This window comes from Callorhinus ursinus, unplaced genomic scaffold (assembly GCF_003265705.2).
Source record: "Callorhinus ursinus isolate GAN/ISIS: 27379988/994484 unplaced genomic scaffold, GSC_fseal_2.0 scaffold6, whole genome shotgun sequence".
Classification (NCBI taxonomy): Eukaryota; Metazoa; Chordata; class Mammalia; order Carnivora; family Otariidae; genus Callorhinus; species Callorhinus ursinus.
This window is the reverse complement of record NW_027397068.1, coordinates 53,121,113-53,135,854: the sequence shown is the minus strand read 5'-3', so window position 1 is coordinate 53,135,854 and position 14,742 is coordinate 53,121,113. Positions and strand designations below refer to the sequence as shown.

Here is a 14,742-nt window from a genome sequence, read left to right as displayed (position 1 = left end):
AAAAATAAGGAAAATATTCCACTTCAGAGCAAAAGACAGAGCCCCTGGGATATATTTCAGAGTAAATTTCTACTGTAAATTACTTGTATTGATATAAAATAAAGAATGAAACAAATATAATTGTACTTAAATAATAAAAATTTTTTTAAAGCAGAAAAAGTGATCATGTGCATAAATGTCCACTGAAACCTTCATAACCCTATTCAAATGTTAGGGTTTTTGTTATTAAAGTTTTTGGGTCTTTCAAAAAAAAGGAATAAAACAAATAAACATCTGATTCCCAGAGTTCTTATAAAAATAAACAACAAATGAAATAGAAGACAGTAGGAAGGAATTTTAAAAGGCAAAAGGAGATATGAATGAAACATGAAATCTTTTTAAAAAGTAGGAGGTACAACTAATTACAAAATCTGGTTCCTTGAAAAAATTTTGAAGATAAATAACTAGCTGACTTAACTAAGAATAAAATTTTAGAGAAGGGAGAAAATATCACCACTCAAAATAGGAAATTATAAAAGAGAAATCACAGAAACAAGGGAAGTCGAATATGGATATCATTAGGAAATAATTTGCATAACTGCAAATAAATTTAAAAGCATGAATGAAATGGACATTCTTCTAAAGAAAATACAATTTGTAGAAACTGAATCTAAAAGAGAACATCTGAACGGACTAATCAGGAGAATTCAAATTAGAAAATTGCCAAAGAAATGCAACCCCCCCAGCATGTACCCCATTTCCCACCCAGAGAAGCACCCAGATGATTGATCAGGGAAATCTCTGCAACCGTCAAGAAGCAGCTACATCCCAGGTCACACAGATTACTGGTCTGGCTGGAGAGTTGGTAGAGGTGCCACATGGTGTTGCAAAGCCCTAGTTGTCTGTGTGTGTCTGAAGGAACCACAGTGACCTTGCAGATCTGACAATCTCAGGCCCGTCTCATCAGGACTCGCACCCCAGACCATAAGAAGCAGAGAAGCATCTTCATGTTCTTGTGGCTTAAATCTTGTAAATTCCGGCCAGGTGCTAAAATACATTCCCTTTTCATTGATTCCCTAGCTATGCTGCAAGTGCTTACTACGTGCCCAGCACTGTCCATAGTGGAACAGTGAACAACGCTTACAATGTCAGGAGGTCACTCCTGGAGTTTCTATTCTAGCGGGGAAGATAGACAGCAAGAATAAAATAAACAGGCTATCAAATGATGATAGATGTTATGCAGAAAAATTAAGCGGACAAAGGAGATGCGGCCAGATGGCAGCGGGGAGAAGTGCAGCCATGCTGGGTGGCCATGGAAGAAGTCACTGGTAAGGTAATATTTGAGTAGACACATAAAGGGGGTGACTGGTGAGGCTCGGCATCTCAGAAAGAGTATGCAAGCAGAGGGGACAGGGAGTCAAAGATCTTAGCATGGGGATGAGCCTGGCATGCCCGAGAAACAGCAAAAAGGCCATTAGGGCCGGAGCACTGTGGGTTAGGAGAAGTGGAAGAGGTGAAGTTAGAGGTAATGGGGCCAGACGGTCCACAGCCTTGTAGGTGAGTAGAAAAATATGGACTTTTATTTTGAAAGAGATGTGAAGGTATTAGAAGGCTCTGAGCAAAGGCTCTGATCGAACATTTTGAAGAAACACTCCTGCTGATGCAGAGGACAGAGGCAGCAGTAGGGAGAATGGACAGGAGGCTACGGCCACAGCCCGGGGAACAGATAGTAGTGGTGGGGACCCGAGTGGTTGCAGTGGAGGGCGTGACAACTGGGTGGATTCTGGTTATGCCATGGAAATCTTTCCAGAGTTGAAACAATGTCCAGGCATATGCTAGTGGATGGGCATAATGATTGGTTATATCCAATAGGGTTTTCAGGGTCAGTAAAAGACCTTGGTCAAGAACAGTCAAAGCAAAATCAATAACATCTTTTAACCAGAACAATAGGCATGAAGAGCGGAAAGTTACCCTAAGGACGCCCTCAGTCTTATGAATGGAGATTTTAAATAATGTATTAGTGTTCATGGTCCAAAAATTAATCAAAACTAAACTTGATCAGATTGGTCATTGTGTTTATTGCATGTATTTGAACAATGAAGTTCTTTTTTTTTTTTTCTGGATTCAAGTCCATAAACTATTTTGAAATGCATGCCAGTTATTTCCAGAATGCAGAACTGCTTAAAGGTCATGAGTATTATTCAGAGTTATTGAGGGCCTGGAGCATAACAAAGAACAAATAGTTTCCCAGTTATTGGTACTACAAGTATATGGTTCTCTCTAGGTCTGAGGAGGAGAAGAGTGGATTTCAAGTTATCATTGTGCTCTGTTAAATTAACTTTAGAACGAGGCCTCCCATTTACCAAATCATAGAATGAGGGAAAGAACCTGGAGCGGAAACCCAGTCCATCTTAGATACACTCCAATGAGGCAGTTTTTAAACACTTTTCTGAAAGAGAATAAGGAACATGTGGCCCTTCACTACCAAGACGTGGCTGAAGAAAAGGAAGCTGGCCCGATCAGGACCGGCTCTGCCCTCTAGTTCATCACTGCATCCCTAACACAGTGCCCGGGGATACAGCACATGCTCAGTAAACATTCATTTGAGTGAATCAACAATTAAAGGAATGAATGGCCAAGTCTTAATTGACATTGTTCTATCCCTTTATGGAATAAATATTACAAGTGAAGAATAACACATAGTGATTTTATAATAGACCCCTTAGTTCAGCCAGACCTGACTTCACCCCTTGCTTTGTCACTACATGCTGTAGAGCTGGTTAGGTTCTTTGAGCTTATGTCTCGTTTTCTTCATCTGTAATATCAGGATAATAATACTGACCTCCTGGGCTTGTCCTGAGGATTAACTAAAATAACACATAAAAAGGATTTAACACATAGTTGTTAGTTCCCGTTACCAACACTAAAATGGCATTTAAATTACCAAAATAAGTTTTATAAAGATGTCATCTTGTAGATAAGCTTTTAAATTCCTTTTCCTTTTGTTATGAAGAAGCTCAAATATATATAAAAGTAGAAAGTATAATGAGTATCCCTGTACCCAATACCCAGTTTCAATAATTATCAGCTTGTGACCGGCTGGTCACCCTCTTCCTGACCCTTTGGATTATTTTGAAGCAAATCCCAGACATCGTGTCATGTTATCTGTAATACTTCAATATGTATTTCTAACAATAATAATAATGATAACCAAAATCCCATATCACACTTAAAAATAATTAATAATGATTTCTTAATTAGGTGAATTGTTGGTCTCCAGGAAGCCACAGGGAAAAAGAAGAGAATCAGGTCTGTCCAAGGCAGGGGCTTAGGCAAGTTCTCTCCAGACCCAACACGATGGAGGCACCCCTGTCACTATCAAGGTGGACTCTTCCTGCTGATGAATTAGAGGGGGGAGGGCAGGGGAGGAAGGTGGGTAATGAGTTGGAAGCCAGCATTTCATGCTTGAAGCAAAGTAGAGCAGACATCTCCAGTTATCTGTCATTTTCTTCCTCCCAAAGCAAATGTATTTTCACTGGAAATAATTCTGTTCAAATTCTTCTGCTTCCAAATTGGGAGGATTTTAGGATTTAATTTTACCTTCTCATCTACCTGAGACATCGTGGCAGAATTGGCTTTTAGGCAGATTATATCACACAACCAGAGAGCTCATTGAATGGTTATAGGACTGGTTTGGTTTCTGCAATTTAACATAGCACAAAAGTTCACATGTCTTTGAGAGAATTCAGTTCTTAGTATATTCTGTGATCCTCTCCCTTCCCCTCTAATTGTCCCTTATTCGTTCTACAAAAGTCAGTAACCCAGTGGAAACCCTGATCTTACTGTTGGCCGCACTATTTATTAAACCTTGAATTAAAGTATTTTTCCTTTTTTCTTAACTGGAATTTGGGGTAATTGGGTTGCTTTGAAATAAGAGCTATTTGTGCAGAAGATATGGAACATCAGTAGTTCAAACACAGGTTATCACCCCCCTGCCCCCACTTAAAAGCCAAGGTTAATGTGGAGCTCCTAGGTGGCTCAGTCGATTGGGTGTCCGACTCTTGATCTCAGCTCAGGTTTTGATCTCAGGGTCGTGAGTTCAAGCTTCACATCGGGCTCCATGCTGGGCATGGAGTCTACTTAAAAAAAAAAAAAAAAAAAAAAAAAAAAACAAGGTGAATGCAAAGTCTAGAGCTCACTGGGTAAAGTCAGTGAGTAAGTAGGTGTTGCTGAGACATCTAGAAAACAAGGAGCACCAGAGGGTACAAAGGGAGCCTAAGATCTGTTGCATGTTTCTTCCTTGAAAGCCTTCGTTCTCTTCTGAGCAATGGAAATCCCACCTGGAGGAGATGAGGGGTCTGGTTCTGAAGTTGGACACAGCATGGAGGCACTGGAAAGCCTGGCGTTATCTTCACAAACCCCTCTATAGTGCTCTGGCAGTTATGTCTACTCTCCTTTACAAGTAGGCTTTGGAAGGCAGGGGCAATGTCTATCTTAATCGCTGCTGCACCCTTGCTGCTGAGACTAATCAGGCAGCAAATGTCTGTTCCTTGTTACTGAGGGAAGGAATGAATGAGAACTCCTTCACGGCCCTCCCTAGTACTTACTACAGAGGCTACTCTACCAAGGACTTAAAAGAGACTACAGAGGTATTTCCTCTTTTGACCTAAAAATCCTCACTTGAAAAAATTATGACTTTCTTCTTGGGCTTTAATGTACAATTTTAGTGCCTCTACAAACATGCAGTTAGAAAAATGGTAAGAAAAATAAATATAATGAATCATAGGCAAAGAACAGATGACCTAGTTCGATCAGATTTCAAAGAAGATATGAAAAAGATAGAATGTATGTCAAAATGATTGTCCTCCACATTCAACCTTTTAAGGACTCATGTAGTTTCACAGTTCCGAATCTTCCTCAGATGGCTGGAAACAGAGGGTGGGAATGGAAAAGGAAGAGCATTGGTTGAGTGGGGCCCCGGGGCCGCCATGGACTGGGAAGACAGATGCATGGGGCAGGGAAGCCCTGTGGAGAGCCAGAGGGTGTAGAGGGTCTGAGATATACCCAGGAAGTTAGAGAGCTTCCAAGAAGGGAGGAAAAGGAAGAATCAACCAGAGACCCCACCAGCTTGAACCACGATCGGGAGCCCGGGTAGCTGTAACTGCCAAGAACATTTCTCAGAATCACCCTGCCAGCCACCAGCATGTGGCTGGCAGCACCTCTGCCTCCCAGGGCTAGATTCCCTGAGGGCCTCACGAGCTGCTGGATTCCCCCACCTTCAAGTACCTTGCACAATTCCTGCCCTACCCTGCCCTGCAGTCTGCCAATCCTCAGTGTTTTGCCTTTTCAGAGCTGACAAAGTCCCAGTCCCAACAAAAACAAGCTTCCACATTGAAGTGACTTATGGCAAATATTTTCTTAAGTGATTTCTATACTTTTATAATAACCCTAAAATAATAAACAACATAGTGTCTTGACAAAGTGAAATTGTAGTGGCTTCAAGGAACCATGGTTAAACCCACGAGGGGATGTCCAGCATGAGAATTCTCCAGTTTCCTCTTCTGTCCAGAGCTGTGCTCTCAGTGAGGGGACCACTGGTTGTCTGACTGGTCGTGCTCCAACCATGACGCCTAAACATTGCTTTCTAGGCTTCCTCATCAGTTTCTTCCCGACTGGTGTCATAGGTAAGTGCTTCACTTCTTTTTAATTGCTCACGACTTTGTCATCTGAGTCTGCTCAAGGGACTGTTGGAAATGGCTCTAGTGCTTTTCTTGGCTTTGTCCAATTGTCAGCTTTCTTCTGACATGAAATGGTCAGAACAGACATGGGGTCAGTCTCTCTCTGCAGCCTGCGTAACTCCAGGTGGACTTAATATGTAGCTACTAAAGAGGAGACACTTAAGAAACTTCATACTTCTTTTGCCTTCAAGGGACACTATAGCATAGTGGTTATGAGCAGGCTCCTCAGCCAGACGACCTGAGTCTGGATCCCAACTCTGCCATTTACCATCTAGGAAACCTTGGGCAATTGACTTTACCCCCGCTGTGCCTTAATTTCCTCATCTGTAGGATGGGGATCGTAAGTCACTGTGAGGATCACACGAGTTAATATATACTCAAGTGCTTAGAGCAGTGCCTGACAGAATAGAGACCATAAACTGCATGTGAGAATTTGCTGTTGGTCTTCACAGAGAACTTTTTAAGAGCAGAGAACAACTTGTCACCCCAAGATATCTCTGATCAAAGCCATTAACACCCCCCCCCATTAAAGATAGGTACCTCTCAGTGTAAATGACTCAAGTAATGTTCCCAAGACAATACAGTTGCTCAGGGACTGATAACATAAAAGCAATTCAAGCCCTCATTGTTCAGAAATGTATGGATTTGAGTAGACTATACTTTTTGTCCTTGGCAATAGAAAGGACTCGTTTAGCAAACTATGGCGGGAAACTAGTGCTGTCAAAATGATTCGGGGCTCTACATGTTACCGGGCCTGTAACTGGGGGCAAGAACCACAATGTCCTTAAGCCTCAACTTCCCCATCTGTAAAACGTGCTACCTTATTCAGTGGTTGTGAATATGGGATAAGACGTAAGGCTTTCAGCACAGTGCCTGATACTTGTCTAATGTTCCTATGTGTTCAGTGGTCGGTGAATGCCACAGAAGGAGGAGGAGGGAAAGAGGGGGAGAAAGAATATCCTCACCCCTCATTGTTTTTCCGCACCGTTAGCTCCCCTCTCTGAGGCTTTGCTCTTGGTTTCTGTGGTGGGTGACAGGCAGGCTCTGCAGTCAGATGCCTGGGTACAAAATCAGCGTCAGCAATTTTGTCTGGAAGAGGGAGACTGCAATAGTCCCCTTTTTGTCGAACAGCTGGGCAGATTGAGTTAAGGCAGGTACAGGCCCTCAGCACCTGGTACACAGTGATTTGGTCTTATTGTCGGAGGGAGCAGCAGTGATGGTACAAAAGTGAGACAAGAAATCCAGAGACAGAGGTGCTAAAGGACATTGAACTGACTATCTTCAGGGGTGGCAAACCAACTCTAGGCGCAGGATCCAGGAGATAGTGTTCCTCACGTCCTGACACTTCTGGAATTTTTCTGTATTACAAGGACTGATCTGGTCGTGATTTGGCTGAGCTAAATCAATGGCGGCGGTAGGCTCTTTCCAAGGACACACCACCATTTGACACACTGAAGGAGTTCCAAAAAATAAAAATAAAAGCAAACAAAAACCAACCAGCCCCCTTCATTAGACCATAACAAATCTTGAATGTTCAGAGCTGAGATCGTGGGCTCAGAAGTACATTCTTGCATCTCAATAATTTTTTGAGCAAAGGTTTAAAGGAGGTGAAGAAAGGAGGCGTGCAGAGTTCCAGGGTGGAGCAGGGCCAGTGCAGGGACACACCCGGCGGGAGCACACCCAGCACGGTGGGGCAGGAGACAGGAGAGCATCCTGGAGAAGGGGGCGTCTGGTAGGAGATGAAGTCAGGGGAAAAGACGAGGTTGTTTCCTGATGCCCTCTCCTTCTGCCCAACTTCCTATCCCTGATCGGAAAGGTCACACTTGTTGGTGAGGAAAACTTCACCTCTGCCCCATCTTAGGCTTTCAGCCTAAGTTAACAAAAAGGCAGATTAACGAGAGAAAAACAAATCATTCATTAACACGTGCAGCACGTATCAAGAGGGAGGAACATAAGCGAAGAGTGACTCAGATGGCGGTTTAGTATTCCAGCTCATCTGGCATCTTCAACAAAGAGCGATACATTCACACAGACCTGATGGGACACAGGAAGGCAGGTTTAGGCTTCTGAGGGTGGCAAACTGTGGTAAGGTCAATATACGGGAGGAAACTAATGGAAGGTTTGTTGGCAGACTCCTCTGGCATCCTCCTGGGCCGAGAAGTCTGTCTCCAATAAAAGGAGAATTTATATCTTGCCTTTAGGCAGAAAAGGGGGAGGGTATCGAGACTTCTCCTGTGTTTGTTGCTTCTTCATTGCCTTCAGCTCATAATATATTTTTTTTAAATGTCTAAGAGGCCTATTTTAGAGTGACATGGTCTAGTTTCCTTCAGATTCTAGAATACAATTTTGTCAGAGTCTCTTGCCGCCACGGGACTGAATGCAGGTGAGACTGATCACCCACTCAGTGAATGAAGGAACGAAGCATAAGCCACTGACAGTACACACTTACCCTCTCCTGCTGCCATTAGACTCAAGATTCTTTTCAGGAACAGTGGGCCCCACAACAGGGCCTTGGACGGTCTCCCCTGATAGCATGGACGGGTTCATCTCAGCAATTATGCTTGAGTTCTTGGAGCCAGGATGCAAGCTGGTAAGTGCAGCCATTCAGGACCCGGGCAACAAGGGCTGATCACCTGGAATAAAGCCAGGTCAGCTGGGAGAGGTTAGGGGCCAGTAAGGCAAGACCCAGCAGTTGAGCAAGATCCTGAGAAAGGAGAAACCGAGTGCTGGGCTGAGGGCCTGGAACAAAAATGGATCCCAGGCAGAATTTTGCCTCTGTGTAGCAGTCATATAATGGCTCCTAGGAAAGTGGGTGAGTGGCCTTGGTGTGGGCTTTTCATCTTGGTCATTACATTCCATCACCATCACGGAAGGGACAGAGGACACTAATTTTTCACTGCTATTTATTCCCTCTAGAGCTTGTGAATAGGGTGGGAGGCTATTACCACCTTTTTTTTTTTTTTTTTTTTTTTGGCCGGGAACACGGTTGTTCTGCAACTTGAGCGTGCATAAAAATCCTCACATTCAAGATTCAAAATGTTGACTTCTGGCTCCACCTCTCCCAACTGCACTTCTAGCAACTACTTTAGGAACACCTTCTGCAAGCATCACACTGCAAAGTATTGCTAAGAACAATGGTGCCCGTGTTCATGTTCAAAGTTTTTCCGTCTCTTTTTATTTTAGAAACTCAGTCAGCCCACGAGTGTCTGAAACCCCAGAGAGTACATTTCCAGTCTCGAAATTTTCACAACATTTTGCACTGGCAGCCTGGGAGGGCTTGCACCAGCAACAGCAGTATCTATTTTGTGCAGTATAAAACGTAAGTAATTTGAGCTTCCTCCAGCTGACCGAGATGGCCCCTGGAATTACATGCTCTAGAATGCAGTGGAGTGTTAGGATCTTTTTTCAGTTTCAGAGGGTTTAAGAAGAAGCAGAGGCAGGGACAGGAGTGCCTTGTCTCCTTGAAGGCTTCCTGGGGACACAAAATGCACGATGATGTGCATTCTGTTGGGGAGACGCTTCATCCCTCAGAGACCCAGCGCCGAGACCTTACCAGCTGAGCCTCTGGCTTCACAATGGAGCCTGGCACACGGTGGGCTCTCTACATATTTATCTAGTGAATGTTGGAAGCAAATTGGTTAGCACATACTAGGTACTCAACCAAGCTGACGTTATTGACAGCTGAAGAAGCAGCTCTGGGACACATGGAGATGAGCGTACAAAATATATTTTAATCCAGAAGTCAATTTTGAAAACTTAGAAAATTCTTTTCAAAAACAAATGGCGCCTGTACCGTGCTGCAGCATGCTCCTCGGGCTGCTTCTGGTGGATCACTGCCAAATTCAGATGTAAGCAATTCCTTTCCTGGATCGAGGCCTGGAAACAGAAACCCCTGATTTGCAAATGGCGGGTTTTCCCACTCACACATTTCTGGAGGTTTTTTGAGGCTCCTCCTTCTCTTCCACATTTTGAGATGCTGGCTGAGAGATACTGACTGAGACAGAGATAGTATAGTTTCACGTTCACGATTTTTCATTCGAAATTCAGAAAATCAGTTGTAGCTGTGGACCAAAATAGCAATTCTTATTCCATACCCTCATCCCTGTCTCTCTAGCACAAGGGTAGGTTCAAGGTCAGATTTGCCCATTTATTAACCTCTTGTTAATGTCACAAGAACTATTTCCAGAAGTTTTTCAGTCTTTAACTCCTGCTGCTTTTCTCTACATATTTTGTATAGCAACCGTAAAGTTTATGCATCTTTATTTATACATTAAAATTTATGCAACCCCCGCTCCATTTTCAACAAAAGATCGACGAGATGTGTTGAGTAAGCAATACCTGAGATGAAAAGTGGTAGCAACTTCTCAGAATCGGCCACATTACTCAACAGCAGGCTGATGAGAAGTGAAGAAAACCACAGGGTTAAAACCTCAGAAGCATTAAGGATGTGGGAAGCTAGTACTCAAAAGTGGAAGTTGGTTCAGATACCAGAAGAAAAACTTCACTAAGTATTAAAAACCCCAAAACCCTTTTGCTACTGATACAGAAGGTGTCAGGCTTGAGTTTATCTTTCAGCAAGGTAACGCTTTGATTAACAAGAATAAAACTAAAAAAAAATTTTTTTAAGATTTTAAAAAATTTATTCATTTGACAGAGAGAGCGAGCACAAGCAGGGGAACAGCAGAGGGAGAGGGAAAAACAGGTTTCCTGCTAAGCAGGGATCCCGATGCAGGACTGGATCCCAGGACCCTGGGATCACGACCTGAGCCGAAGGCAGACACAATGGACTGAGCCACCCAGGCGCCCCAAGAATAAAAAATTTTTAAAAGATACATGAGTGCAGCTGGAAGCTTTCACAGTGGTACTGATGTTGGAGGACAAAAATCCCAACTAGTCTAAAAAATTAATAGACTGTAAAAATGGAAGACTCCTTCAATGGGGAAAAAAAAAAAACACACAACAACCCTCAGATCTTTGCCTTTTCCCTTCTATAGGTATGGACAGAGACAATGGAAAAATAAAGAAGACTGTTGGGGTATTCTAGAATTCTTTTGCGACCTTACTAACGAAACATCAGATATACAGGAACCTTACTATGGACGGGTGAGGACCACCTCGGCTGGGATCCACTCGGGCTGGACCATGACGCAACGTTTCACTCCCTGGTGGGAAAGTGAGTTCAGGGAGTTTCTTTACATTTGCTCTTCCTGCCCCTGAGTAGCCCCACAAACCAGGCCCTGTGCTTTGCTGAGCTTTATAGAATCATCTCGTTTGACCTAATTCTCAGAACAACCCTAGAAGATGGCTTTTACTATCCTTATTTTATAGCCCATGAAATCAAGGCACCGAGGCTCCAGTGCTTGGCCAGTTCTCATGGCTTGCACGCCCCAAGTCAGGATTCACATTCTGCTGCATCTGACTGCAGAGCCCACGATCTAGCCTGCTGCCAGACTGCTACCTCCTAGGAAGAAAAGTAGTTTCAGACAGCGGAAAAGGAGTCCTAAAGCTCTATTCCTTTCCTAAGCATGGGAGTGAAGTTCCGGACGATACACTTCAGAAGGATTTTTTGTTGAGGAAATTAAGACTTTTTGTCATCCACCCAAATGGGAGACCAGAAGTTTGCTCTTATATTCATTTCTCAATGACATATTATTTTTTCTAATTTAGTCATAATCCTAGAATAATATAATCTAAAATGTGAATTATAAAATAAACCATTGCCATGTAAAAAACCAGACAAAAGAGGAAGAGAAAAAGAAAAGTGTTTAATGTATATATGTGTGTGTGTGTATATACATATATATGTGTGTATATATATATAAAGGCACGCATACCAAAGCAAGAAAAAAAATATGGATATTTACTGCAGTCCTCATAATCACCACTAGTCATGAAGGTCGTTAATATCTCTAACTTCTCTCAGTATTTAACTCAATGTTTGCTTTCTTTCCGGTCAGTACCTCAGCTCTTCACTCTCATGGAGTTGGGTTCTTTTTGGTCTTTCCTATATTCGTTTAACATAACCTTACATTAATTTTTATCATTGAATAGAAGAGCTCTAGAGGCACCCCAGAGGATACTAAGCATACTTCTACCTGGTCCTGTGGTATATATAGCAACTCTGCTTCCCCTTGATATTTGGAACCAGTTGCCCCAGACAACACATAAGGACCTCATTTTCTCCGTGTTGGTTAAATGGCATGAAGAACTCCAGTCAGGAGGCAGCTTCAACTTCCAATTCTTTGAAATCATTGTTATAACCAAGTGTATGGGAAACAAACCATTCATGAGTCGTTCACCATGTTTAATAGTGAGGATTATATACTTCTTATATCCTAGGCCAGTGAACGCCATCTATGAAAGAAATAGCACCATATATCGGTCACAAGATTAGAGCATATATATACCAGTTCATAGGCCACCTCACAAGGTCCTGTCTCTCAAACTGTGTTTTCAATTAGCCACTTTACCTTCCTATAAAACCAAGGGTTTCTAAGTGATGGGATATATCGGAAGGCCAAATATTTTTGTGGGTATGAGACTGACTTCACCTCTTCCACATGAACTTGGTTCTTCTCTCATAAGCAATGTATGGTCGAATATTATGCTCATGAGTAAGACGTCGCTACAGTCACTCTAGGGTGGTCAGGGGGGCTGCTGATAAAAGCTTTGAAGCAGAGAAGACAAATCTATCATCAGAAAAGTGTCCAGTCCACTCTGTCTTATCTCCTCACTGTTAGAAGGGATTAAAAAAATCTACTATATACAGTGAACTATACTAGGGGTTCAGCATTGGTTCTCCTCACAGGGAAGTTGGACTCTCAGTAGTGTCACACAAGCCTTGGCCAAAGGAAGTCCATATTGTTGAGTCTATATATAGTCTCCATCCCTTTCACACAGCCATTTTGTTCATGAGCCTAAGGAATAAGTATGAGACACTGGGGAAATAGGCTTTCACTGCCTCCCTGTAGAGTTTTTTAAACAACTTTATTGAGACATAATTGACACCCCTTTCAATTACCTATATAATGTGTACAATTCAGTGGTTTTTAGTATATTAATAGATATTACAACCCTCACCTACAGCCAATTTTAGAACATTTTCATTACCTCAAAAAGAAACACCATACCCCTTGGCTATCAGCCTCTTACTCTCTCATTTCTCCAGCCCCTTAGTCCCAGGCAACCACTAATCTACTTCTTGTAACTATAGAGTTAGGGAACTCTAACATTCTTGACATTTCATATGAATGGAATCATGTAATATGTGGTCTTTTGTGACTGGCCACTTCCACTTAGCAAAATGTTATTTTAAGGTTCATTCACATAGCATGTATCAGTACTTCTTTCTGTGGCTGAATAATATTTCAGTACATGAATATATAACATTTTGTTTATCCATTCCTCAGTTGATGGACATTTAATTTGTTTTTACATTTTGGCTATTGTAAATAGTGCTCCTATAAACATTCACATACAAGTTTTGTGTAAACAAATGTTTTTATTTCTCTTAGGTATATACATAGAGGTGAAATCCCTAGGTCTCATGGTAACTCTGTTTAATCATTTGAGGAACTGCCAGACTATTTTCCAAAGCAGCTGCACCATTGTATATTCCCTTCAGCAGTGTATGAGTGTTCCTATTTCTCCACATCCTTAACAATACCTACCTGACTTTTTGATTATAGCTGTCTTAGTCAGTATGAAGTGATATCTCATGGGTTGTTTTGGTTTTGTTTTTTGTTTTTGTTTTTGTTTGAGAGAGAGAACACAAGAGCAGGCAGAGAGAAAGAAGCAGACTCCACATTAAGCAGGGAGGACAATGTAGGGCTTGATCTCTGGACTCCGGTGTCATGACCTGAACCAAAGGCAGACACTTAACCGACTGAGCCATCTTGGCACCCCCCTCATGTGGTTTTGATTTGCATTTCCCTGATGATTAATGGTGTTGAGTATCTTTTCATGTGTTTATTGGCCATTTGTGTATCTCTCTTGGAGGATAATCTATTTCGATCCTTTGCCATTTTTAAGTTGGATTATTTGCTTTTTATTATTAAGTTGTAAGAGTTCTTTTTTTTTAAGATTTTATTTATTTATTTGACAGAGAGAGAGAGACACACTGAGAGAGGGAACACAAGCAGGGGGAGTGGGAGAGGGAGAAGCAGGCTCCCAGGGAGCCCGATGAGGGGCTCAATCTCAGGACCCTGGGATCATGACCTGAGCTGAAGGCAGACACTTAATGACTGAGCCACCCAGGGACCCCAAGAGTTCTTGATATATTATGGATACCAGACCTTAGTCAGATATATGATTTTCAAATATTTTCTCCCATTCTGTGGTTTGTCTTTTCACTTTCTTGATGGAGTGATTTGAAGCACAAAATGTTTTAATTTTGATGAACTATTTTTTCCCTGTTGTACATGCTTTTGGTAATATCTAAAAATCTTTTTGCCAAATCTAAGGCTATGGAGGTATATCTTAAGTTTTCTTAAAAAGAGTTTTATAGTTTTAGCTCTTACATTTAGGTCTTTGATCCATTTTGAGTTCATTTTTGTGTATGGTGTGAGGTAAGGGTCCACCTTCATTCTTTCATAAATGGCTATCCAGTTGTCTAGTGTCATTTTGTTGAAAAGGCTATTCTTTTACCCTTGAATGATCTTGGTGCTCTTGGTGAAAGTAAGTTAATCATAGACCTGTGGGTTTATTTCTAAATTTTCAGTTTGATTCCAATGATCTATATGTCTTTCCTTGTTCCAGTACCAAGGAATTTTTTTAAGATTTTATCTATTCATTTGAGAGAGAGAGAGAACAAGTCAGGGGGAGTGGCAGAGGGAGAGGGAGAGACTTCCCGCTGAGCTGGGAGCCCGATGCTAGGCTTGATCCCAGGACCCCAGGATCATGACCTGAGCTGAACGCAGACACTTAACTGACTGAGCCACCCAGACACCCCCACACTGTCTTGATTATTGTTGCTTTGTAGCAAATTTTGAAATTGGGGGGTGTGAGCCCTCCTACTTTTTTTTTC

The 14,742-nt window shown here is 42.1% G+C and overlaps 1 protein-coding gene across 7 annotated transcripts in view; it reads left to right on the top strand.

Annotated features, from left to right (window-relative positions):
* The window catches only part of IL22RA2 (interleukin 22 receptor subunit alpha 2), a 31,828-nt gene that overhangs the window by 3,096 nt on the left and 13,990 nt on the right, over window positions 1-14,742 (top strand). For 4 of the 7 annotated variants that reach the window (XR_012378596.1, XM_025865931.2, XM_073893988.1 and 1 more), the window contains exons 2-4: window positions 1,060-5,663; window positions 8,901-9,036; window positions 10,712-10,890. Coding sequence is in view for 6 of the 7 variants with exons in the window: in XM_025865931.2 (XP_025721716.1) it covers window positions 5,603-5,663; window positions 8,901-9,036; window positions 10,712-10,890 (376 nt within the window). In the remaining variant the exon portion in view is untranslated. Of the gene's footprint in view, window positions 1-1,059; window positions 9,037-10,711; window positions 10,891-14,742 lie in introns of all 7 variants that reach the window. The other 3 variants (XM_025865934.2, XM_073893986.1, XM_025865939.2) reach the window with 3 other exon arrangements.